The sequence below is a fragment of the Poecilia mexicana genome, unplaced genomic scaffold (assembly GCF_051168715.1).
Source record: "Poecilia mexicana isolate PSO_F unplaced genomic scaffold, ASM5116871v1 scaffold_3, whole genome shotgun sequence".
In the NCBI taxonomy this organism is placed as follows: domain Eukaryota; kingdom Metazoa; phylum Chordata; class Actinopteri; order Cyprinodontiformes; family Poeciliidae; genus Poecilia; species Poecilia mexicana.
Window position 1 is genome coordinate 31,885,217 of NW_028263372.1, and position 27,019 is coordinate 31,912,235.

Below are 27,019 nucleotides of genomic sequence, written 5' to 3' on the forward strand. Positions count from 1 at the left end.
TTGACAAAACACACTTAAATTTGCGTTTTTTGTAAGATTTATTGCAGGAACTGGTTTGACACATGGCTGTTTAACTTCACACTAAACCATTAAAAGTACAAATGGCACCACTTTGAGACCAGAGCTGCCCATAAATAAACCAAAACCAATTTCTTTCAAATTAGCTCTTAAAAGAAAAATGTGCCATATTAATTTTTCCATTTAAAAAAAAGTACCTGTGTGAATATAGTCATGGATGCATGAGAAACATGACAGCTTGTTTACAAAGAGAAAATATGCACTTTGTTGCAATTAACTTCAGATCTTAGGACATTTTGTCAAAATATCTTTGTGATGCAAGGAATCATGATTTCTTTAAAAATAACCTTTCTTTTTTGACAAATCAGAACAGGGAATGATAACATTTCAAAATAATAAATTAGAGCTTATTTTTATATGAAATACCCTGGATAGTCTATGAAGCATAGTTAGGTTTAATTAAAAAAAAAAAAAAAAAACTCCAAAAGCACCTTTTAAATCTACAAACAAGGCATATTTGTTGTTGCATTGTTGTGTTGCACAAGTTTCAGGCTTCAAACTCTGAATATTAAATATACTTTGCTTTTAGCTTGCCATCTAGTATTTTAACATCTTGATTCTGTCAGCACGTTTTAAGACCAATGTGTAGTTTTAATTGAATTTTCAGATCCTAGAAGAGGCTTTAAGTCTTTCTATGTAAACGTGACCTTTTGTCCGACGCCCACGGACATTTCTGCGGACAATCCGGAGACGAGACATCACCTCGTCCCAGTCCAAGTAGGCACCCTCCAAGTGTCGCAGCCTGTCTGGCCTGCTGATGTAGCTCTTCCTGCCGTGCAGCAGACGCCAGTTGTCAAAGGTCACAATGTCACCTGGAATAAAACACGCAGGATCAGACGTGAGTGTTTGCTGTTGATCTGAGACGGTTTTGTGCAGGTAATGTATAACACAAACCAGAAAGGCTAAACGTCAAGAAGCTTAAGGTCAGGCATCATTTAAAGTTCAGGACATGGCAGAAACAAATCCGGTTTTATCCATCTAATAATGAAAATCTGGCTGAAGATTTTTTATTTTTTTATTTTTTTTATTGGAGGAAAGTCCTTCAGTGAATACAGAGAACACAGAGGTTACCAATGGTTTGGATGTTTACTGCTTGAAATAATGCAGTGGCAGCCAACAGATTCATCCTGCTGCACATTAATGTCCTGAATCTCAGCTGCTAGATGCAGCACAGATGCATGTCATGGCTTTTGCTAGACATTGGTAACTTGATTTGGCCAGCTGTGACAGAGACGGCAGTGACGTTTTAATGCCACCGTGACCTTAACGATGACAAAGATGTTGTTCACCATGTTTACGACAAGCTGCAGTAGCCTGAAGAACAACGTCCTTCTCTCTGAAAACACACTGCCCTTGCTTTTTGTAAATCTCTACAGAATGTTGATTACAACACAAACTTAAAATTATTTTCCTAAGGTTTCTTGATAAATAAAGGTGGAATAATGAATGGAGGTGCATATTTTTTTAGCTATCAGAAAAGTGTGTTGTCCCTCTGGACACTTATGCCCAAGTCCAGAACTAATCTTTACTTTGAGTATTTTATTCTTTCTCCAGTTAGGCTGTCGAATGTATTTGATGTCCACAGCTTTTATTTTTTTTATATGTATTTGTGTTGTATTTATACAGCATATTTTTTTTATTTTTATTTTTTTTGGTTAGTAGATGAATGTTTGAGATAAATGTATGGCCCGGTAGGCTACAAATAAATTCTCCATTGGGATCAATACAGTCTGATTCTGAAACTGAATCTTTCAATGATCTATTTTGTGTTGGTCAGGTAAATAAATTATAGGCAAACTTTTCATTTTCAAAGTGACCCACTGACCTGGCTTCATGGTGTAGGTGACCACGTTTTCCGGCCTGTTCATGATGTCCACATAGGCCCTCAGGGCTCTATAGAAGGGCTGGACCTGATGTAAGGGGAGGTCCAGCACAGAGTCTCTGGTGGCGTTGTTGTAGTTGATTCTTGTGACTTTTCCCTCAGAGTCAACGCTGATTAGAGGTATTACAGAAGGACATGATTAGACTTTGGTGAGCTTCGATGTTTGGAGCTGAAACAATTTTCTTCCAGGACCCTATTTAACTTAAACTGTAATGTTTTTAAACATCCTGTTTTATACCTATAACATGTAGAGCTGCAGCTGCTAAATATTTCAATAATCTATTGATTATTCTGAAGATTAAATTGAAGTCAGTTTTGTACCATATCAAAAATGCAAAATAAAAATCAAACATACAGCTAAATTCCTTTTATAAGTAAAATAAACTCTTTTTTTTGCCTGACATGCAATAACAGTGTTATTTTAGTGTAAAGGTACGTCTGCAGTGAAAAAAATCCACTTCTAACATCAACATGTGAAAAACGTCATACTTCCTGTTTGACCAAACATCAACAGTTTAAGGGCTAATGAACATATTTACAAAGAGGGTGTTGTTCTTTAAGTAAGTGACTATTTTCAGAGTCATTATACTTTAGTTAATTAATCCATTTCTAAATTAATTGACAGTTATTTCAATAATTATGGAAGCTGAGCAACTGAGCAAATTTTGATTCTGATTTGTTTTCTGTCAAAGTAATTTATAATCACCTCATTACGTTCACATAAAGGAACAAGTAAATATGCTGTGAACCTGTAGATTTGAACAAACAGATCAACACATCCCAAATGTTCATGAATGTTTCAACCATATTCCAAAGACTAATGTTGTGGTTCAAAATCCAAGGGCCCTGAACGCATCTTTTTTTAGAGTCACAAAGAAAATACATATCAGTTTTTAATATTTCTGAACAGCAGATGGCAGTGTCTCCATTCCAAATGAAATAACTGTACACACACACACTCACTCTTACAGTTACACGATGTACCACCAAATTAGGTGTGCGTGTGTGTGTGTGTGTATTGTGAAACAGTCACCTGAGGTCTCGTTGATACTTACTCGATGATGCGGTTCTTGGACTGCAGCATGAAGTCGCAGTAGTCCGTCCCAGTGTCGGTGAAGTCCACATGGAGCGAGGTGAGTGTCCGGAAGGCCTCCGGATCTTCTCGCTGCAGCTGCTCGGCCATGTGGAAGCCGTCCACCGCCTCGCTCTCCCCTCCTTCCTTCGCCTGGTTAATGCAGTGCAGGAACTGCACCTACAGCAGGCCGAGGCACACATGCCGAGCAAATGCTCCCTTTAAGGCTCTGAAGTCATGGAGGCCAAATGCCAAGACATGATTCATCGCTGATCCCGTTCCTGTTTAATCCTCTAAACGGCATTTAAGAAAGATTTTACTCACCCCAGGTGCAAAGTGTAAAGCTGGATAGTCTGTATGCAGGCTCAGCTTCCCTGAAGTGTACGCCACATTGTTTGCCATGGATTTGTCCTGGACCTGCCATGTATGCCTGAGGACAAAGATAACATTCATTAATAAACCCCACTTTAATTATTCCACTTTGGCAACAGAAGATCAGCAACGACAATTAGGCAGCGAGGAGAAAAGGATGAGATGAGATGAACTTTGGAGGGATCCCTGAGGGGAAACCGGGCAGCTTCACAGGAATGCTCAGACTGTAGACTCTTAAGTAGATCCTTCATTGAGATGCAGCATGAGTCGAGCACTAATGAGCTAAAGTTATCTTCAATGTTCTGTTTGTATGCCTCGTTCTGGACGAAGCTTGAGTCATTACCAACTTCTCTCGTGGCAGACTCTTAGTTTTCATCTGCCGACTTTTCACTTCCTGCAGAATGAGCTCATCTCCTGCTGGTGGAAGAGCTTTATGATTCAAACTCCAGTTGCAGCTGAGTGCACCAGGATATTCCTCTGGAAAGATGGAATACTTGTAGTTTGTTTTCCTCGTCTCTGTCCTCAAACAATCAGCCCTGCAGCAAGTCAAAGTGATAAACTGTTGTGATTGAAAAAGGCTAAGAGATACTCAGTAAGCTCAACTTTTGGAGTCAATATGAACCCAAAGCAATAGATGAATGACTCGTGCATACGCTCTAAATACTTCTGTGCTTAAAAAGGTTGACTTCTTTTTTTGAATGTCGAGAAGTTTGCATGTACTCATCATAAGAGTAAATAATTAAGATGCATTTCATCTACTGTCTTCAACGTGGAATAATTTTCACCTTAAAAAAAACAATGCACAAGTTTTCTAGTCAATTCGGGGTCAAACAAAATCACTATAGGGTATACAGTAACCCCCAATATTCAGAATTGGTAAAGTTTGTTAAAACTGGTTGTTTTCTTAGAACATTTTCTAAAGACCGTGGGGAGGGATGAATACTCAGAGCCCATAAGTATTACTATGTAGAGTAGTATGAATGAAACAGTAAAAGCCCAATATTTTTGTAACATTAGCACACATTTGTGGTGATTAAATTAAAAATTCTCCACCACCTTTATGCTTAGCCACAGTGCTGAATGTGCTTCCAGTAAACAGTCTTACCCGTAAAACGTCAGCCTGAGATATCCAATCCTCTCAGCCAGTCTGGCCACTTGACCTTGCTCTGCAGGCGCCCCCTTTAGGTGCACGATACCAACTCGCCGCAGGGCCAGGAGCCAGGCGAGCGCAGCCCCGTCGTCATGGAGAACTTCCTGGAAGTCAGCTTGGGGAATATGCAGCGTCGCGTCCCAATAATAACGCTCTGAAATGCAAACACATTATGGTTTTTACCCCAAAGCTGCTCCATAGAAACTACAGCTGGGAGCGTTCACACTGATGTTTCTTTATTGCATTCTTTGTGTCTGTTAGGAACCAGTTTTGGATTCTTGTTAATAAAAGAGAAGCTTTATTTTCCAATGTACTTTTAATCCAGGACACAACCGTAAATCTAAACACAGACGAACACCATTCAGAAATCCTCCGTGTAAGTTGGACTGTGCTGATAAGATGGAGCACAGCTGTCCAGATGTGCAGCACATGTTGAACTCGGGCATTATAAAACATCTGACATCTAGTTATTTTGTTTACTGTGAGAAAAAGACTTCTAGACAAACATTTTTAGTTAAACACTTTCTTTTCTCCAGTTTTCTTATCCTAAAAACTTTCTTTTGCATTTGACAAGATCAACTACGACAGTTTGTTTTATTCTAGAAAGGAAGCGATTTATCTCTAAATCCATTACTGCATCCTTTGCTTATTGGAGCTGAATAATATTATAAACTCTGCTGCTCACTTGAAGATGAATGGTTCTCTGAAAAGTAAAAAAAAAAAAAAAATGTTAAAAAAAACAGCATGTCTCCATCAGACAGACAGAAATGGAAAGAATCTTCCCATTGCTCTCCACCCAGCTGGCTTCACTCCTTTTTCCATGCAGCCTCCCTCCAGTGACTTCCAAAGAAACAGCTGCTAAGTACATTTGTGGGTGGGGGGTGGGGGGGGTGATTTCACACGAAGTGTGTACCTGTCTGATGTTTATGGCGCCTCCTTGTGTCTCTTAAGTAACCGCTATGTTCAAAACAAAGCTTAATAAAGCTGCAGCACAAAGCAGCCTACCAGAAAGAAACCGAGGATTTGATAGAGTCAGAATGTTCCTGCTGAAAACCCAGCATGATTTATTCTCATGAGAAGTGTCCAAAACCACCAAAGAAAATACGCCCGTTTGCTGAGGCCTGTGAAAATTTAAAGACGCAACAAAACAACTTCAAGTGGTGATTTTATTGCCTTGTTTTTTAAAACCAGTGAGGCGCGAAGACCGATGCTACACGAGTCGGGAGCACGGTGGTCATCAGGACTCGCAGACCTCCCTCCAGGCTGTTGTCACAAATGATCAGTTACTGGCTCCTCAACTCACTCAGGTCAAGGATCCGCTGCCTGTTAAAACGTGTCATGAGGATGGAGACAAACAGAGAGAGCATGGGAAACCTGGGCAAAGGTCAAACCTGGATGCTACAATTAATTGGGGAACGTGCACAGGCATAGCAGTGCTTCAGTATTTTTTTCACTTCAGGAAGTCGATCCTTACAGAAAGCTTCTGGCTCGGGTTGCAGTCTTCCTATACGTGCTCAGTCCCAGCAGCAGTTCAGCACAAATCTCATTCTGAAACTTGTCACGCTCGCCATTATCAGGACAGTTCACTGTGTGCCTGCTGGGCTGAACAAAAGATGAGAACCTTGCTTGAATATCTACCGTCTAATCATGTAATCAGAGACGCACAGCAGCTTGTTTACGACTGGGAGAGTTAATCACAAATCTTAGAAAATAATGAGGGCCTTTTAACATAAACAGTGAAAAGTTCAGAACCGGGTCAAGCTGTAAACAGATGAAAAAGTACAATCATGTGGGGACTGTGTGAAAGCAGTTTTATGAAGTGTGGATGACAAATTTAATACTGAAATGAAAGAAAAAGATTCCGGGATAAACAGCGACATGAAGATCAAACTCAAGCTACTAGTTTTATATTCTACAAATCTGGCCTTTTGGGTTGAGGGCCAGGAATTAAGTCATTGGAAGAGCACTGAAGGAAAGTAGCATGTGGAAAAATATGCTACGGTCAAAATGTTGACTTCTTTGAATACAAAAAGATAACCAATTCAAAAATACTTTGAATTTGAAAGTGACATTAAGTAAACACATCCTGAACAAGTTATCCTCATCATGAAACATGGTGGTGGCAGGATCATGATGTGGGACAGGGATGTGAGTCATAGTTGATGGCAAGATGGATGGAGGCATCAAAATTGGCAAAACTACAAGAAAACTGTTAGTGGCTGAGGCAGAAAAGTCCACAAAGAATTGGATTACATTTGTTTCTTGTTAACAAAAAAGAACTTCTAACTCTTATCCACAAAGGGCTACCTCCTGATTTTAGTTGGAAATGAATTCTGAGGTTAAAATTTGTACTGTCAGGTAATGTATTATGATTTTATTAATCTGATGTCCATGTCAACTTTCTGAAGACTCCCTATCGCCCCCCAGAGGCCATGGCTCCCATTTTCAAAAGAATTAGTAGAACATAAAATCCAAATAAAAACTAAAAACTCTGCAGAGACATAATCAACTGTGGAGGGATATGAATACTTTAGTAAAAGACATGATGTCTACTCTGGATGTTGTGCCTCCTCCTCAAAAGTCAAACACAGTCAATGCTTGTTTCTCAGTGCATTAAAAATATTTGACCCAATGCAGGTCCTTAAAAGTCATTATGAATTCAGTAAAGTTGTCTCAGAGAAAATGTTCTTAGACACACATATTTACTGAAATATATATTGACGTGACACTGCAGAATCACCAGAAAGGCAATGAAAAATTCAATAGTTTCCCAGACTTAATTTTAGTTCAGTCGGGATGACTTGACTCAAAGAGACTGTTCTTCTCACTAGCAGTTATTAGCATTTGAACGTACAGTATGACTCTGTTCTGGGACGCTGCAGTCCTTCCACACACACAAGCAGAGCCAGAGGCAGGCGGAGCAGCTGCACAGGGCCTTGATGGTGGGGAACACAGCGGGCCTCACTGACAACAGACATGGCATTGAAGTCATACGCAGTATGAAAATAAGGAGCTGTGAGAGCAAAGAGACTCGGAAGGGAAGGCTGCTGGAGTGAGATGTCTCGAGCAGCTTCAGTGGTACACACCACAAGATGCGCCTTATTGGACTGGAAGAAATATATCAACTGAACCATCAGCTCATGTGAGCAAATGTTACACTGGAAGTGTCGAAGGAGCTTCACATGATCAGAAACCCGTTATTAAAAATTCTCTTTACAGGTATTTACATCAGGTCAAAAGCTTCTTGCAGGGACATGCTGTCCCACCTGCAGTTTGTGTTGTTGGATGTGTACTGACATGCATGAGAAGCAACAAAAAAGACTTTAAACACTTAAGACAAGCACTCCTGATGTAGCTCAGTGTATTTGCATGAAAAATAAGGAAAAAATAAGCAACGGCAAAAGAAAAAACAGAGTAGGACTGCACCTCCTAGAAATCTTTGTGAACGTTGCAGATTGCTGTAGTGCAGAAAGCTGGGATAGTATAAGCTAAAGTAGAGATGATTAATTTTAAAATAACTTCAAACCTTTTAGGGTTTTTTTTTTTCTTCAACAGTGTTGCACACCAAAAACAATAGATTTTTATCCATGATTCTTTGCAAAATTCCAACTCAAAACAGATGGGAAAAGCACTTTTCAAATCTTGCCAGAGATTCAGAACAAGATTTAGGTCTGGACTTTGACTGGACCTTTTCAGAGCATGAACATGCTTTGATCTTAATCTGCAGTCCAAAAGAGCCAGTGTCCTACAGCAGTGAACTGCCTCCTTATTAACAAATCATGTCCTTTCTTCAACTCAGTCTTAAATTTACCTTTGCTAACATTTTCAGATTAGCAAAGGTAAGTTTCAGGTCAATCTCTGTTTGAGTCTCAATTCTCTCGGGGTTTTCTTTCATAAGTGCCCGGTATTCATCTTCCTAAATCGTCCAACAAGCTTCCTTCTACCTGCTGAAGAGAAGAATCCTCACAGCATGATGCTGCCACCATTATATATATGTTAACCCCTTAACCTGCAAAGGAACGGTGTTTCCCGGGGGTGGGAGCTAAAGGGTTTGCATTTTTTTGTCACATCTGAGGTGCACATTATAATCTTTATGTGGCGTGATTGCAAAGCGAATTATAAAAGCTAAGTATTAGAATTTTAATTTTACAGTTTTAGATCACAACTTAAGGTTTAAAGAGCAGCGAAGCATGACAATCTTTTGGGGTTTTCTAAGAACATGATGCACAGTGATTGGCTATATCAAGGATAGGACTGTTATCCTTGACATGTTTTATTTGTTAGGAAAATTATTCTGTATAAACTTTTAGGTATTGTATTAAAAAATACTGTTACATTTCTATAAGTTATATCTTCTTTCTGAGCGACCCTGTTTTTCTTCCTCCAGATGTGACTAACACACATAACTACCACAATTTGCCAGAGTTTCTTTTAATAACTTCCTAGCAATAAAAACACAAACTATATGACTGCCTGGAGCTTTTTCCTGTGTGGTCATTTGTGTAAAGTTACTGTAGCGTTCACAGGAAGAAAAGTGCTGGCATGTGCTTGAAGGGACAGCTTCTGACAACCAGACAAGACAGTATATGCAGACAATTCCCTCCTCTGTTTCTCCCACAGTTGTAGAGTGCTACAGTGGCTTTTCCAGATGAGGAAACCTGAAGCCCGGGCTCCTGCGGTTGTTACGCAGTTCATGGCACTTTGGTTCTGCCCTCACTGTGCTCTGCTGAAGCTTGGAGGCCCGCACTGCTCTCCTCTGGTGGGAGTCCTTTAAAGCTCCGCTTCAATCACTGCCGTTATCCACAGAGCTTTTGTTTTGACTTGGATAAGTTTTATCTCTGAGCTTGGATCAGCTCACTTCAGTGGTCCGTCTGGAATGTACTGAGGAGGGTTCAAAGCCAGATGGCATAAACCCTTGTGAAACGGCCAAGCATAGAAAATCAGATTCAACCTGGTCGTGAGATAAAAAAAAACATAAATAAATCCAGACGTAGCCGGATGATTTCAGCAGCTGTTTACAGGGAAATTATCACATTGTTGACGACATCTTTTTGTTATTATTACCAATCCTTTGGTAAAGAAATATGTTCTCAATTGCTAACATCATATGCTTATGGCTCTAAACCTATTATAATGCAGAGTGTATATTTCAGTGAGCTTTTAGGATTCGTTCATATTATATCTCTAATGGTTTATTTGAGCTGGGGGGGGTTTATTAGGAGTTTTACTTTAAAAAATATTATTGAGCTTGCATTCCATTAACATTTCTCACACATTTTTACAGTAAAAAAAAAAGATTAAGAGATTTATTTAAGTCAAATCTTAGGAATTCAATAACATGAGCTAAACTAGAAAAGTTCTTTTAAATTTTGCTATCAATTATTTACAAGGTAAAAAAAAATAAAGATACCAGAAATTTTAAAAAGAGAAGTCCAAAGGATAATCTGAGAAATTCTAGGCTAAATGCAAGCAGGCAGAAATGAACCACAAACTACCTCTGAAAATTTCATCCTGTTCTGGGAACAAAACAAAACCCAGCTTAACTATGTCCTTGATCCTGGGTGACAGTGAAATATGCCAGTTGTTTTATTTATGCAACACTAAAACAGCATGTTCAAAAAGATTAGCAGTAGGGGACTGTGTGTAAAATATTTCAGCAGGTACAAACAAGGAGAAGGGCATAAAGTATAGTCATTACTGCAGGTATTACTACATTTTAAACTGGCTTCTGAAAAGGGATTGGACAAACAATTGAAGTACAACCTTCAGCCAAAAAATACAGTGCTGCTGGATAAAAAACAGGCCAAAACAAATGAGAAAAAAAATTCAAGCCATGCATGTTGATTTAGCATTTTAAATCAGTATGGCTGCACATTGAAACCACAGCAATTACTGAAGCCTTGCTTGTTAGAAAATTTTAAAAGCGACTATAAGCTATCTTAGTAACCTTGAATATATGACGTCATTGTTTTTACTGAGAGGGATTACCTGGAGTTGTGTCTCAGTTCATTTGTGTCTCAGTTCATTTGCTTAAGACAAAATGCAAACACAGGTCCCACAGATTTAGTCAAAAAGCCTAACTCTTAATAGGCTGACACTTATGCCGAGTATAATCAGACACTGAACTAGTTCAATAGACCTAACAAGCTGGTAATAAACTAAACAGACCACCACTTCAATTCTTTCTGGCTTCAGACAGAGGGGGTGGATGAAGGTAGAATTTAACTGGAAATGTTTTCATTTTTTTCTGCACGTTATAAAGAAATTGATCAGAATGTTGAGTTCTGGTGATAAAACAGTTTCCCAAAACAGACCAAAACCTACACCTGCATTTTAAGGCAGTTTCTAATTTTAGATGTCATGTTGTTCTAATGACTAATGACTGTTTTTCTTGGAAAGAAGGAAATTCTGTCTGAGCTTCTCAACAATGATGAAACTTTGAGTCATGACTGAACCGGTAAACATCTGGCTCCAGATTTTATTCCTAATAGCATGTTTTATGTTGTGTTGCACGTTTATAGCTTATATAACAAATCATCAAATTGTAAAGTAAAGTAAAAAAAAAAAAAAAAACCTCACTCCACCTTTTACTAGTCCAACACAAACACCTATTTATAAAACAGAGCAGCAGTATGACAGTGCTGCTAACTCCTGGATTCCCAGCTTGAGGAGACAAAGTGAGCAGTGTTTTCTGTTTTCTCGCTGGAGAGCTCCAAGCCCCAACACACTAATCCAAACCTAACACTTTCTCCATCTGCAACTTCGGGTGCATAACACCAAGCCGAGCCCTGCAGAAGTTTCTTAAACGGGAGTCAATTTTTTGGCAACTTCTACTCAATGCTGTCAGTGTCACTTCAAGTGCCAAGCAGGACGCCTGGTTTTACAAAATGAAAAATCCAATCATTATGTTCATTAAGCTTTCCCCGCAGTCTGACAAAGATGTTGAAATTTCAAAAGAGATGACAAAGAGGTGGGAAGTGACCTAAATATAGCTGATCCGTGAACAATTAGGGAGATAAATGCTGAGTGAAAAACAGGGAAAAAAAAAAAATGTTGAAAAGGGCCGAATCTAAATTCCTGGACTGAGTCCATTATTTGAAAAGTGTTAGTTGCTGAAACCATCCGACATCCATTATGCCACACTAACAGTGAAAGAAGCTAATTATAACAAATTAAAAACACTCAAGATGTGGTTTACAGTACAAATTCCCTAAATACTTTCAGGCTGATAACACAGCACTGAGAGCGACTGTCTAGAAAGTTGGTTGTGCTAAAGAACTAAATGTTGTGTGAAATTACGTTAATGTTTGGAAGAACAAAGAAAATTCCCAGTGAAATAAAGACACGCTTCCAAGAGGCTGTTGGCTGACAAAATAAAAGAAGAAGAAATCAAGACCAGAATCCACCAGCAAGACGAGAACCTGACAAATCGGCTGCTGCTTTACAGACACAAATGCAGCATGTAAGTGGTGTACAGAAACAACGTTGTGTGTTTCCACACCGTGATGCATCCATCCATCCATTGTCCAGCTGTCATTGGGCAGAGTACACTCTGAAGATGTCGCCAGTGCATCACAGGACAACCATGCACACACACTCATATCTAGAAGAGCCATGTTTCTGAACTGTGGGAAGAAGCTGAAGAACCCGGGGAGAACCCATGGATGCACAGGTAGAACAAGCAAACTCAACGCAGAAAACCCTCATGTCACGCTTCAAACTCAAGACCTTTTTGCACCAAGGCAACTCTTTCACAATACAGGCCATTTCAATGAGTTTGACTTTCTTACATAGCACCAAGTCTCCAAAAATGTAATCTCAATTGCAATCATACAAATGCATCCAAATTCAATACATTTATTCTGACTTGATAATAGTTCAAATATAGGGCAGTCGGACTGATTAAAAGTCCCCTAATGAAGGAAAACACTTATTTTTTTCAAGTAAAAAATGAAAATAGAATAATTAAAAGCATAAATTTTCATTTCACAGTAATAAAAAATGTCCCTCTCACTATTCTGGCACTTAGCAAATGGGAATAATTTTGTTAATGCTCATCTGACCTAGAAAGTGTCATTCAGTCTGATTTAATGTCAGACTTGTGTAAATATCTTTTTTCAACCAGATGAAAAAAATATGCCTCTTTGCGTCTGTCTTTTGTTTCTTAATTTATTTATATGACTATGGCTAAAACTAATATCCAGAAAGTAAAACAATCGAAAAAGTTGAAATTTCTACAAGCCCACAAAATATCAATCGACAACTACTTGAAGAGGAAAGTAAATAAAGATGTAAATATCGATGTATCAGTCTGGCCAAAAAAAATGAAGCTCTACTGCAAACGTGTGCATGTCAACTGCTTTCTGCACTCAGAGCCAAGTACAGCACTTCTCAAAAGATAAATGTAAATGGAGCAGAAAGTCATTAAGCCTTTTTTGTTTCCTGCCACTACACGATCAAATTACCAGTCAAGCATTGTTCACTTGATGTGTGAAACCACACTAAATGTGAAGGGGAGGTGGGCCGAAGAACACAAAGCACTGGTACTTGCTTGTATTACTGAAACCTAATTAGGTAACTCTAACCAATAAATGACTCAAGCTCTTAACAAACACTTGTCTTTACGCCTTGTTGAGGGTGAGGATCGTAATGGGATCTTTAGCAGAAAGACAGAATGCATTTACTAAATATCAGTCTTGGAGCATAATTTTTTTTTTTTTACCTCATTCCATATGCAGTGACATGAAATTTGTCATAATTCCCATCTCAACTAAACAAACATGACAAGCACAAAATGGGAGGCTTAAGATGATGACATGGTTTAAATATTGAAAGCATCTGGCAGGCGTGGAGTATATCACTGACAGATTTATTGGTGAAAGCAGGAGTCATTGCACTGCATTGTGATTGACACAAGCTTTCCCAGGAACAATTTAAAATCCTCGGTCTCCTAAGTGACACAAAACATTTAAAGTTCACCTTGTCAGAACAGAAAAATTACTGTGTGCGACCTAAAGGTTAGGGAGTGGGTAAACACTATGAGTGATATTCAAATAAAGATTTCTACTGATGGGGGACCAACAAAAGCGCCACAAATCAATATGTAATTAAAGCATATCCACTTGAGAGTCATAGTGGAAATATTTGATACATTCTTGGTTTATTTCCTCTCAAACGTTAGATGTAATATTCAGCAACTCGGATACACAAACCTTAGATGTACAACAAGTTTTTTTTAAGACAGGAACTGTGAATAAATCAGTTGTCCTTAAATAATCATTACAGTGCCTTCAAAATGTATTCACACCCCTGAAATTTTTTATATTACATCATTGCATTTTATTGGGATGTCTGTGATTATGAGGAGGAATCAAAAGGATATGAGGTTTTCAAAATATTTTTAAAGTAACCATCTATAAAGTATTATGTGTATTTGTATTCATGCCTTATAATTGAATGCTTCTGAAAGTCTTTAGGAGTATGTCTCTAACACTTTTGCACATAGAGACAAATTTTTTTTAGCTATTTTCCTCAGAAAATAGCTCAAACTGATTGGATGGAGAGATTAAGTCTATTTAATTTAGATTTGGATCTCAAATACTGCCTTTGAAATACTAACACAATCAATTTATAACCTACCGCTGTTGTGTTCATTGTCTCTAATGATGTGGTTTGTTCTCTAATGTTTTCTAACAAACCTCCAAGGCCTTCATAGAACTCATTATTTATATAGGTCAGTTGGATAAAACTTATTATCTGACTTCTGGAAGAAACTTGCTTTATTTAGAGGTATCAATGTAAAGAGAACAGGAGCCACATGTCAAAAGGTTTTTTTGCTTCAGAACGTATAATATTTAATATTTGCATGAAAAATTAAAACCGTGTGTTCTTTTCCTTCCCCTTCACAGTAACGTGCCACCATTTGATGGTGTGTCACACAAAAGTTAATTAAAATACATTAAGTTGAGATTATAATTAAATATAAGAGTTCGAGAGATACTCTTGTATTGACCTGTGTAGTGGCTACTATAAATGCTGATTTGTTGCAGCATTTTGTTAAAAAGTGAGACGATAAATGATATGAACAGTATTTAATGCTGTCTGTATGTCTCTTAGTTTCTATGTCTTTTTTTTTCTTTTCTTTTTTTACTTGCTTTAACATTAATTGCCCTTTGGGACTCAAATAAATCTGAACCTGAAAAATCTTTATCAGGAATAACTGGCCTGGCCAAACCTCTGTAGACCAATTGCCATAGAAACCTGTGTTAGAAAATATAAACACAGGAGAGCAGACAGAAAGGGAAGCCTGCAAGAACTTTTTTTTGGAAAGCAGAAAGTTCTTGTTTGAACTCCTGTAACATGGATTTGGAGACTCAGCATTTTGTTCGTTCCCATGAAAGGCAACACTGACAGGACAGAGAATGTATGTTTAATGTATCCATGTTTAAGAGCATGCAGCTCTTTTCTCGACCCCTCACTTTAAATCAGTTTTCCATATGGGAGAGACAGATGGAGGGGTCTGAATAAGTCCCTCAGTTATACAGACATCAGCCTTTTTGATGCTTCACTGACTCCTACCATTTCTCAAAGCATTACATAGTTCAGGTTTTTCTGGAGCAGCTGTATGAGGCCATTAAGCCAAATATACTGACAGTTGCATGTGAATCCATTACACTTATGGTGACAAAATGGAGATAAAGCTGCAGACTTGACTGAGGAGCAAGTAAAAAATTGCATTTAACATCTTGAGAATAATTGAGAACAGGAATTATCCTGTTTGCCAAGTAGAGCCTAAATCTGACATAAAGAGTCTCCATCACACAAAACACTGCTATAAATATGCAAGAAACAAAATGTTCATTTAGTTCACTTAGCATGAAATAGTTAATGTTTTTACATGATACATATAAATGCACACCGTAAAACAAATTTTTTTTTATGTCCCTCTTGTGAACTGCGCACTGCGGTTTCAGATCTGAAATTCCATAGAAACGTACAAGTTGAAGAAAAAAAACATTACCTCAAACTTGAAAAAGACGATATAATGCATGGTGAATAATAACCCCAAAGCTTCAATTATCATATTGACCTCAGTGTCCCCTGCGTGCCACACTTTCATAGCTGAAACTCTTAAAACAGGCAGACTTGGGCCTGTAAAATCTAGCTGCGCTGCGTGAAAAAGACAAGAGAAATTCAAACTGTGGACTTTGTTTCAGGATGTGGGAAGCAGAATAAAATTAAGCATCATTTATCTTAGAGGAATGTAGATTTTTCTAGTCTGGTGTAAGGAATGTAAGACTGGTGCGCAGGAGGAAATAATTAAACTCAAAGTGTATGTGTACACACACATATCAGGTTTTATTGTCTTTAAGCTCAGAAGTTAAATAGCATCATCGTGAAGTCCTTCTACCTAGGAAGTAAAGGTTTTTAAAGAAAAATAAAAATAACTATTCATCTGTAAAGTGCTATAAGAGGGATTTGTTTACACTTCCATGTGAATAGAGGACTTATGAAATTTAACACACATGAACTCTTAATCAGTGTGGAACAAGAGCCGCTTAGCCCTGTGGGTCCTTCAGGACCACGTGCGTGTACACAAACTGACTGCAGTCTATCCCCCGCTCCACTGAAGTGCTGCTACCTTGTTCCACAGCTGAACTTTCTCCTCTGCTGTCTGGCAGACTATAAAGTGTACTGAGCCATTATAAATATACTGTAAAATGAGTTCCCTTCCAGTCTTTAAGAAAACCGATGTTTTTAAAGACAAAGTAACCCTTCTTATAAAAGTAAAGAGAGAAATTTTAAATTAATGTACTAAAAGAGCACAGAACAGGACAGTGTGTGGTTTGAATCAGAACGGCAAGTTCATTTAAAATTTTACATCATAAATATGACAAGGTGCATATTGTAATGTGTGCAGGACATAAAAGTCTACACATCCCCAATAAAACACCAGGTCTTTCCACCTTTAATGTATTTCATAACCACTACAAAACCAATACTTTGAGAGAAAAATCTTAAATTAAGAATCTGCAGATTTGACTGTGTTCAAATTAATCACAACATCTACACCAGAGCCAGCAACCACTTGTTAGAGTATCTCTGATTAACTCAAAATAACAGTGAACTGACCTCGCGTTTCTGACATTTTCTTATTCGTATTTCACAGTAAAAGCCATGGTGTGCAGAGTGTTCAACAAGTCTAAAGTTACTGGTCAAGAAACGGGTTCAAAATTATTCTCAAAGTATTAGATATGCCAAGGAACACAATGAAGATTGATATCATCAAGTGGAAAAACTAAAGAAAAAAATTTAACTGCATGCCTTTCCAAAACTGCTGAAAAATACAGGAAGAAAACGGTTCAGAACGGATACAGAGATGTCTACAACAACTTTAAAGTACATGGAGGAATTTCTGGAAACTGACAACAGTTTCTTGTACTTTTCACATGTCTGGGCTATGGGGTTGTCCCCTCCATGTTTTACAGTAGGTATGCAGTGTCCTTTTCTGTTAAATCTTCACTTTTTTCCCTCTTTAGACACAGAGCAAAACTGGAAAAAAATATCTCCAATTTTTGTCTCATCGGTATTACATTTATATCTATAAATGCAATTCTAGAAATCTTAGATTTTGTGAACATGCAAATTATTTTCTTTCTCTCTATGTGGAAGTCTTTCTGAGTCTTTATGAATTACTAGGGACTAGAGAGTAATATTTTAGTTATATCTGCGTACTTTGAAGTGTTTTCAATGGTTTCTTACCCTTTTCCACTATCTTGACCATCAGCCAGATCGAGCTGGGGTTACAGGTCTTCTGAGAATAGGTCAAAGGGACATGAAGCTGCTGGAGATCCTCCTATAGCCTTTACCTTTAACATGGATAGCTATAATCTAAGCTTGTCAGGAAGCTCTGACCTTTGCTTTTTCTGCTCCATGTTCAGCATGGTGCACACAACAATACCAAAGAACCCTGTGGCATGTTTGTGCCCTTCAAATCGGCCGATGAAAAGCTGAAAGACATCTATGATACTAAATAATGATAAATGCATAGTTCAAAGCATCACTATAAACCAAAGACTAATAGTCTCAAGGGCTACCAAAATAATCTGTGACTTTATCATAAAAATCTGTTTTAATACATTCTAGACATTCTAAAAACATATAGGTATAAATTGAGCAATTTCTTTGACCGATTCAGCTTTCAATAGAGCAAAAGTAACATTTCACTGACCTCCAAGGGCAGAATGCAAACATTTGACCATGTCTATTCTTGAGGTAGAAAAACCTCTAAAATTAAATTTGAGCCATTATCCAACAGCTCTGCTATTTCATGATACTCCACAAATCTCAAATAAATATGGATTATTATGGTGATATGATGAGATACTTTCAAAAACATGAAAAAATGCAGCTGTATGAAGACTGAAGTACCTCATTTATGCAAATTCAAAATATCAAGTGCACACTATGGCTCTTTTTGTCACTGTTTGAATGACGCAGCGAGGAACATTAACATGAAAGCGGGCTGCGTCTGAATGACTGAATACAACCGCTTTACCAGATTGATGAAGCCATTAATGTTCATGTCTGAGCAGGACCTAATAGTCTTTCTCACAGCCACACACATACATATGCAATGCTTAGTAACGACTAAATAAAAAAATGCACGTTCTATTTATCTAATTAATTCAAGCTGTGACCACTGGGTAAGTACCCATTATATTTCAATTTAAAAAAGGAAATTTCTCTTCCAGGTTGCCCCATGACAGTCAGTAAGCATCACATTTAGCTGCTCATTTTGATAAAAAATAGGCTTTAAAGGTCTAAATTTAAAAGTATGTATGGATAACCGAAGCATAGAGTTCAAGACGGACGTTCAACCAATCGACTGAGACAGTCCAAAAATATAATATTGCTGTCAAAATGCAACTCTGAAGCAAATTTGTAATATTTGCAAAATGATGATGAAGAAGACCAAACTGAGAAGTCTGTCATTTAACAGCAATCGCTGGGAAGACATATGTTCACTTGAGTGAATTTCAGCCTCGTTTACTTATTAAAATAAAAATAAAGTGCCAATTTGTTGTGTCCTTCAGTATGTAAAAAATGTTTGCTTTAGTTAAGTTTTTGAGCTATCATTGTGCAGTATACTGCAAAGGCATATCCAGTGGCACTCATATTGCCACACAAGATGAATTGTCATGAGTGATAAGCTTTATTTCACATGCTGGTTTGTTATTTATGAACAACCAGAAAACACCTGCTGTTTGGCAAGTTGATAAATTGCCCTTAGTTACAACTCTGAAACTAAGTAATTCACCGAAGTGTTTGTTCTTCATTTTAATTGGGAGACAGCTGCGCTATGATTTATGGCCTCCGTAAAAATTAATTTCTTTGCCCGTTAGATCAACAATAATTGGAAAGTGATCACCAGTCTCAGAACACAGAGACAGAGAGTATCATTCTAAATCTTATCTTTACAGTGGAACGTAACGGCTAACAGTAAATCTTTCCCAATACATGTGGAAGGAGCTCAACTACCCCCAACACTTCACAAAACTACAGCATACTTTGCAAAATAATATAAATTGTGACTGGGTCTGACACCATAAGGACCTTCAAATTGCTCTTCGTCTAACATCCTGTCCGACCCCGTCTGAACGGCAATTATTAAAGATATACATTGTGGCATTTTTGAAATTTCTCTTTGTGGAAGTTGTATGAGTGCAACTTTGTGCAATATCCATCAAACCAGGATATATTAACATGTTATCTGGTGTTTACAAAATCTGAAATAAAGAGTAAGTGCAGGCACAGAGGTTCCCATCCAGTCCTGTGTTAATGCATACTTTGAAGTAATTAGCATCTTTATGACCATTTTAGAACCTGGCATAAATTGTGAAAACAACTGATGCAGATTTCCTGTTAGAGGCATAACCATCATCTCAGAAGCGGGGGGAACAAATTTTTCAGAGGTCCATTGAGTGATTTGTCATCCTCTCACATCCAACCGCACCTCCTTAGTGGCTAAAAATGCACATAATCACTAACAGCCACAGCTCAGCACCAGGAGACCGACTTTAGTTCTTTAAACTATATAATAAAAAAATCTAAAGCTTTAGCTGCCCTTTAGCCTTGAACATCTTCAGGGGAAGTAGCCAGATCATTAAGTGCCAAATGGCAACACTGAACATGAAATGTTCAGCAAAATATCATTCCTGTAACTAAATTATTACTCTGCACACAAAATGGAAAGCAATTGACAAGGTAAAAGGGTGAAATAAATAAATAGAAACTACACATGGCCTTCTCTCTAAGATACCTATAATTCAGACAGAAATGTTTTGAAGTGTGAAGGAGCGTAATTCTGAAACATCTGTAAAAACCCTGTCCTGACATCTGCCTGCTTTCTGCTTGCAATAAATATGGTTTTCTTGGCAAGTTAAAATCGCTCTTTACCTGTGAAGAGTCTGCATCACCATCCCTGCTGTTGGTCTAATATCTCCTCACAAATTTTGATCTTTCTATACAGATTAATTTAAATATGTTGAACAGGTTTCCCTCAGCTGGTTCAGGTTGACGGTTGCCAGGTCAGCAAATAAAAACTGGTAATTTGCCATTTGTTAAACACAGCTAATCTGAAAACTGCCACTTTTTCAGTGATCAGTGAACACACCAATACCAGTTTATTATTTGAGGCACTTTATTTCAAAGTTATGGGACCATATAATTCCTTTTATTTAAGTAGGATTGAAAACTATCTCTGTTAAGGAATCAGTAGCACATGTTTAATGCCCAATTTAACTGCTGAATTAAAGCAAAGCTTAAATGAGTTTCACTGGGTTATTTCCCATAGAAAGACAATTATGTTAAAGTCCAAAAAGACAAAAGTCTCTTTCTACAATATCACCGTTGAATATTATTGGAATAACTATGTGGCTCATGACATGGCATCCTCCAGTTTCAACTGAGTGTTATAAGCTAGAAAAACATTCATGACTTTGTGCTTTAATACTAATAGAACTTAAATATTAATAGTGCTGACACCTTGTGTGTTGTTTTTAAACAATACACTATAGTTAACATGACACATTTTTAGTGATCATCAAATGCACTCTGTTCATTAAAGTCACTTTACATGTCCAAAGAGGTAACAGTTCATTTTTCATATGTGCGTGTCTAAACAAATCTGTTTCTTATACCATAAATGTAACCAGTATCTCAAACTTCTGTTTTTACACAGTCTTTCCTATTTTATGGCCTATAAAATAAAAGGACTTTACTGTTGACTTTGTGGGATGGTCTCAAACCTTTATGAAACAACTCAGAGACAAATTCTACCTCTACTTTTATTTTGTAACATTTTTGTTGAAAAGATTATTGATAAGTGCTTCGTACACCAGAAAAAAATATTATATCAAAGGGATCCACAACAGGCTGAGTTCTAAAATACAGAAAAACATATTTTGAAGAGAAAAGATAAAGATAAACTCACCATTGAGGAACAGCTCCTCCTGCATTGCTTGTCTGGCAGCATCAGAAAAACAGCGTTTCTTCAGCCACTCTACATCAAACACACTCATGTGCTGGTCCGGCCACACAATGGAAACCTGAGGAAACATAACTACATACTGATTCTCATCAAAACATTGCCTGTTTTCAACTCTTCACATTTTGATGTCAAAACATGTCAACAAAGAAAGCATTGCTGTTTTAACAAATTAACAGTTTTTGACCCACTGTAGGTTTTCTTTCATTAACATCTATTTTTTGAAATTCACAAAAATGGTTTAATCCACAAATGGAGAAACATATTGAAAGATATATCTTCTATTATGATGATGTACTTTGACTATGTTCAACTAAAATGCATTTAAAGGCACTTGATGAAGTCAGAGTTTCAGTATTTTTAAATAACTAAAAGTCAGAATGACCTTTTCAAGGAATTCAAGAACAGTAAGTACAGTGCAAACAGAAAGTTATACAGGGGTTATTTTAGTCAATTTACATAACAAAGGCAAAAAACATCTGAGGATGACTCTCCTGGATGACTGGAACAGTCAAAACTGAATCTGCTTAAAGCTGTGTCCCACTTTAGGAGCCGAATCCTTAGGGGGAAGCAGGCATCTCAGAGGTGATTCTGTTGGAGGACCTAAGGTTCATGGTGAGCATGCCAAAATTAGATCATCTCCCTTTTTGACCTCAGCACTTCATCATAAGGCAGCTGCACTCAGAGGTCAGTGATTCTCATCCTGGCAAAGGCTTTTTCCATACCTAAGCACAAAGTTGTGTGTATATAATTTAACACACATCACTAGTAGAAATACAAAAGCAAATAATAACCTAGTTTATATACTTGGGTACATTTATAAGGACAACTGCTCTAATACAAAATAAAAACACATTTTAAAAGAAAATTTGAGCACTTACACATCCACCCGTTTTATAAAGGATGGTAATATGATGAATATTTTACACAAGCAATAAACAGTTTCTAGTGTCCCTTGTGGATCAAAAAAAAAATAAACCGAGGTAAACCACCAAAATGAAAACATTTTGCTGGCTTTGTTTAATTTCAAAAGATTAAACTAATCACTCATGATCTAAATTTAGAGGCGAAAGGTTCGACCACCAGAAAACCTCAACCAATCTACACTGTCAAGTCAAAAAAAAAAAAAAAAAACCTACAAAAAATGCCAAATACACTAATATTTTATCGCCTTCAGCTTAGATTACGGCATGCATTCGCTGTTTTTGTTTCAATAAGCTTCTGTATGGAAGATTTGCTTCCATACAATGTTGTTGTTTTTTTTCACCAAGATCTTATATTGATGATGGGAGAGTCTGACCATTGCGAAAAGCCTTCTCCAGACCATCACATGGTACTTGTAGACTCATCACCACTTGACTATCTTCCATTGCTCAGAGTCCATTTGTTATGGTACCTTGCAAATTAAAACATTTGTCCTTGGGTAACCTCATTGATTAGTGGTTTTCTTATGGCTACACAGTTTTTCAGCCTCAAACCTTTGATCTCCTTTTGCTTTGTGCGTGTGGAAATGCTCTTATTTTTACAATTAAAGTCCTGAGTTCCACTATTGTTTTTTTTTTTTCAATTTGATTTCAAATGTTTAAGTGATCTTCAACCACAATCATTCTGGGGTTTTATTCTGACCACATTTCTTAGTCCAAGTTCATGGTTTCCCTCTTTCCTTCCAGTTTTATTAATTCATTGCAGAGTTCTTAACCAAAATTTTATAGTTTCTGCAATATCCTTAGATGTTTTTCAGCTTGATCCATGCCAATGATTTGTTCCTTCTTAAACAGACTAGCATCTTTTCCACAACCACAGCATGTGTGTCTCAGCACAGTTGTTGAGAAGTGAGGAGCAGCCCATTGCATTGGTGGGGATAAGTAACTTGTTGCCAACTGAAAGATAATCATCCAGTAACAAACCAATTGGAGGCTTGTACCTATTTGCTCAATTAAATCCAGGTGGTGACTTTTCTTTTGTCAGGCAGGGTTATGTTACATGTGAAGCCACTTTCTCATTTACTACAAATAAGTATGAAATATCACAGCTGCAGAAATTAAAATTTCTTGTTCATTGTTGACTTTATTGGCTAAGAACAAAGTCAACAATGAACAAAACCAGTGCTTGTTTGCTTCTTACAAATAGCTGTACTGCTAAGATGTAAAACCTTTTGAAGCAGTGACCCAAAATCAAAGGAACATTTACTCAATACTGGGCTGAGACCACACAATGTAAAGAACTTAAGACTAAGCAAAGAATGGTTTTGCAACATAAAATATTGGAACGAGTAATCAACCATAAGAAATAGGTGAGATAAAGGTAACAACTAACCTTGCCATCTTTGGTAACCTCCACAGAATCCATTCCTGTGTGGATATCAAGATCAGCCATCAACAGCAAGCGGGCCTCAGCTGACTGCAGGGTGCAGCGCGGACACTGACAGTTGTCTCTCAGCCAGGTGAATGGGTACAAGCTTTGGCCTCCATCTTCCCATTCCACCGCCATCAGCCTCTCCTCATCCAGAGCACGGACATGTCTCATTGAGTGAGCAGCCACAGGCATGGGGGCAGAACCAAGGGTTTGATGTCTGTGAATATGTACTGGAGTCATGCAGAAACTTGGTGCAGGCAGCTCCATCCTACGGCAAGCTTTCATTGCCTTGCAGACCACTGGAGAGGGGCTCCTTTGAAAGACGGGACGAGCAAAACGTGAAAGTGTACTCATCCACATTTCTGAATGCTCTTCCCAAGCTTTATCACCAGCACTAAAAAAAATGTAGGACAAAGAAATTATGAGAATTATTCAAGTCTACTTTAATGTAAAAAACAAAAAAGCAAACGAAACCTAACCTGATAGGAATTAGTCTACCTTTACGTAATCAAGTATGTTACAGTGCCAACTCATGCAAATGTATGTTATTTTCAACATTTTTTTTTAATAAAAATTTAAAAAGCATGGATTCCTTTATGCACCGCTCACCCTTTACTCTTATGTCCATAAATAATATCCATAGCCATCATTTGGCTCTAGAAGTCTTTCAATTAAATTAGTAAGAGTTTACATGTGTTTAATTTAATCGTAAAGTTTGTGGTTATAACTTGTCAAAATTTACATTTTTAAATCATTTGTATCAAAACAGTAGTAATCCTGTATATAAGTGGGGTCCAACACAGTCCTCAATAGCCGCTATCCTGTACACTTTAGGTTATTTGCCTAGTTTGCAACACTTCAGTCAAATGATTGTTCATTACCAAGCTCCTGGGGCCTGGAGGTGGACACACCTGCTCTATATCAGGGTTTCCCAACCTTAGCCGGCAGGACCTGTCCTACACGTTTTAGGCGTTCCCTACTGCCACACACACACGTGAACTAAATGAATGGGTGATTAACAGAGTCTTTGATAGCGTGCTGTAGAGGTAACACAATCATTTGAATCAAATGTGCTGAATTAAAACATGAAGGAGTGTGGGCCCTGGGAAACAGTGCTGAGAAATATTGCTTCATAGCAATCAACTTAAAATCATCTTAAGCAGAGATGTCCAAATCTTGTCCTCAATTACCATTGTCCTGCATGTTTTAGATGTTTCCCTGCTTCAGCATAGCTGATTCAAGAGACAGAAGAAATCCTAAACACTTTTTTGACTCTGTGGTGACATCAGTCATCTTCTATGATGGCGCAGCAGCTTATCTGAGGGTAAGAGGAAGCGGTTGGATTAGCTCATTAGAGATACAAGCTCATCCTAGCCATAACTCTGGCTAAAATTACATCGCAAATGGACAATGTATCCCACCCAGTAGAGGAAGTTTTTGCTGAACTGAGGAGCTCCTTCAGTCACAAACAGCTGAATCCTAGGTGCACAAAGGAGTGTTTGTAATATGTCCTTCCTTCCAGCAGTTAAGACTCTATCACCATCACTGCTAACAAATTCTGCTCCAAACTGTTATTTGTACAGTTGTTCTCATTTCAAATAACATTCCTGCTGTTATTTACAGTTGTTTTCCCCTATTCTTGTAAATGGAATCTTTCATTGATGCACAAATGCACATTTTTGAAATTTTTCTCCTCAGTTGCAAATTAACTGTACAGTATTTTCTTATGACGTAAATTTGCTCTTACTGCACAGTATATTATTCATGGCTCTATTTTTATGTCTTTGTGTACATCTAAATGCTTGAACTTGCCTATCTCTTTGCTGCTGTAACACCTAAATTTCCCTACTGAGGGACAATAAAGGTTATTTCTATTCTATTCTGCAATTCTGAACTAATTCCTCAACATGGAATCAACATCTACAGGTCTCCGCCAATGACATAATTTGAATCAGGTGTGTTGTCTTGTCTCTTCATAAAACTGAAAGTAGTTTAGTTCAGCGAAAACAAAACAATCCCTGGTCATAACAATGTATACGACATTAGTTATTAGCCTTTAATAGGTTTGATAAACAATTTTCAATTCATTAGAGATCAAATTACAGATAATGTTCAAAAACAAGAGTATAATATTTTAACAACATGCAAATTATTATACCGCACGTGACTCGGTGTTTGACAGCTTATATCGTAGAGTTCACCGACATTCAAGTTGAAAACAGCCTCACAAGAAATATAGTCTCCAGCTGCTGGCTTAAAAGACTGAGCTATCAACAAGGCTGTTAGCATGAAGCAGGTTTTTAAAGCTACATCCGGAATCCAGTTTAAAACGCTATAAGCGAAACACACACTCCCCCTCTTTTCCCTGTGGGCTTATTTATTTACCGACTTACGCTAAGGTTTATGAATTCAAGCGGCACTGACAAATAACCGGTAAAAACACTAAAATTGTCGGCAATAACAAACGTTACCTGTATTTTGTAAACGCCAACCGGTTGTTGTCTTTAGCAACGCAGCAGCTGTTAGCTTGAGAGGGGAAGTAGGTGAAAGGTCGGCCGTGCCTGCCTGTCTGGTCAGGGACAAGACAATCATAGCATGTAAACTTTGCTCTACTTTCTATTCTCAGACACACATCCAGCTGATAAACCAACTGAACCTGCCTTCAAACTGAAATTATGTTTTAAACAATATTAATTTCCCCACACAGGGTGGCTTCAAAGAATCAAAGTAAGGTTTTAATTTCAAATACATTATCCTAATCAGCAAATCCTTGCCATCTCTATTTAACTAGGCTTAAGCTAGGCTACCTAGCTCTGTCTTCTAATCTTGATTAATAAAAAAGAGGTTTAAGCAAAACTATACGCAAAATTATTATGTAACCTGTGGCACCAGCTCCACCTATGTTAATTGAAAGAAGAGCAGATAGTCATTTTTGGCATGACCAGAGAGAAGCCATGCAAAAATACTAGGCTGGGATTTGAATCCAGGACCTTCTTGTTGCAAGGCAACAGTGCTACTAACTGTAACTGATCAGAAATCTCAGCGCTCGAAGGACAAATGTTGAGAATCGTTTTAGCTGCGGGATGGATTGAGGAAGTCTTTACCTCAAGAGGTTAGTTTTATCCAATTATAGTTCATCAATATATTCATTGAAACCAAAAATTCAGACAGCATGACCCTCATATTATTGGAAATTCAACCGTAAAGAATTCAAGCAATGAGATTAAAAGTTACTTTTTAATAATTACTGTATACCTTTTCCTGAAGAACTAAAAGGAAACAAGCAGGCAGACAAATATGAAAAACATGCTACAAATAGAAGTCAGCTTGATATAATGATGCCATTTAGTAAAGAAGAAATTAAACAAGTAATTACACAAAAGGTCAGGAGGAGATTGGAGATATAATGGGGGAAAGAAAAACAGGTGGCTTTATAACATTCATAGATAAGTCCCGATAATGAGGAAAATGGGAAGAAATAACCATATTCAGATTACAAGGGAAATGTGGCTGTTTATGAAAAAAACAACAGAACATGTTCAGATTGGGACTTGAGCCTGT

The 27,019-nt window shown here is 37.6% G+C and overlaps 1 protein-coding gene across 1 annotated transcript; it reads right to left on the minus strand.

The window, feature by feature from the left end:
• Window positions 1-19: 19 nt before the first annotated feature.
• On the minus strand, window positions 20-26,020 carry bbox1 (gamma-butyrobetaine hydroxylase 1). The gene is made up of 8 exons (XM_014978922.2): window positions 25,930-26,020; window positions 23,420-23,852; window positions 21,050-21,164; window positions 4,510-4,708; window positions 3,357-3,462; window positions 3,016-3,212; window positions 1,904-2,070; window positions 20-890 (listed from the first exon to the last, which is right to left on the minus strand). The coding sequence occupies exons 2-8, from the start codon at window positions 23,816-23,818 to the stop codon at window positions 682-684; spliced, it is 1,392 nt and encodes a 463-aa protein (XP_014834408.2). The 5' UTR covers window positions 23,819-23,852; window positions 25,930-26,020; the 3' UTR covers window positions 20-681.
• Between the last annotated feature and the right edge of the window lie 999 nt (window positions 26,021-27,019).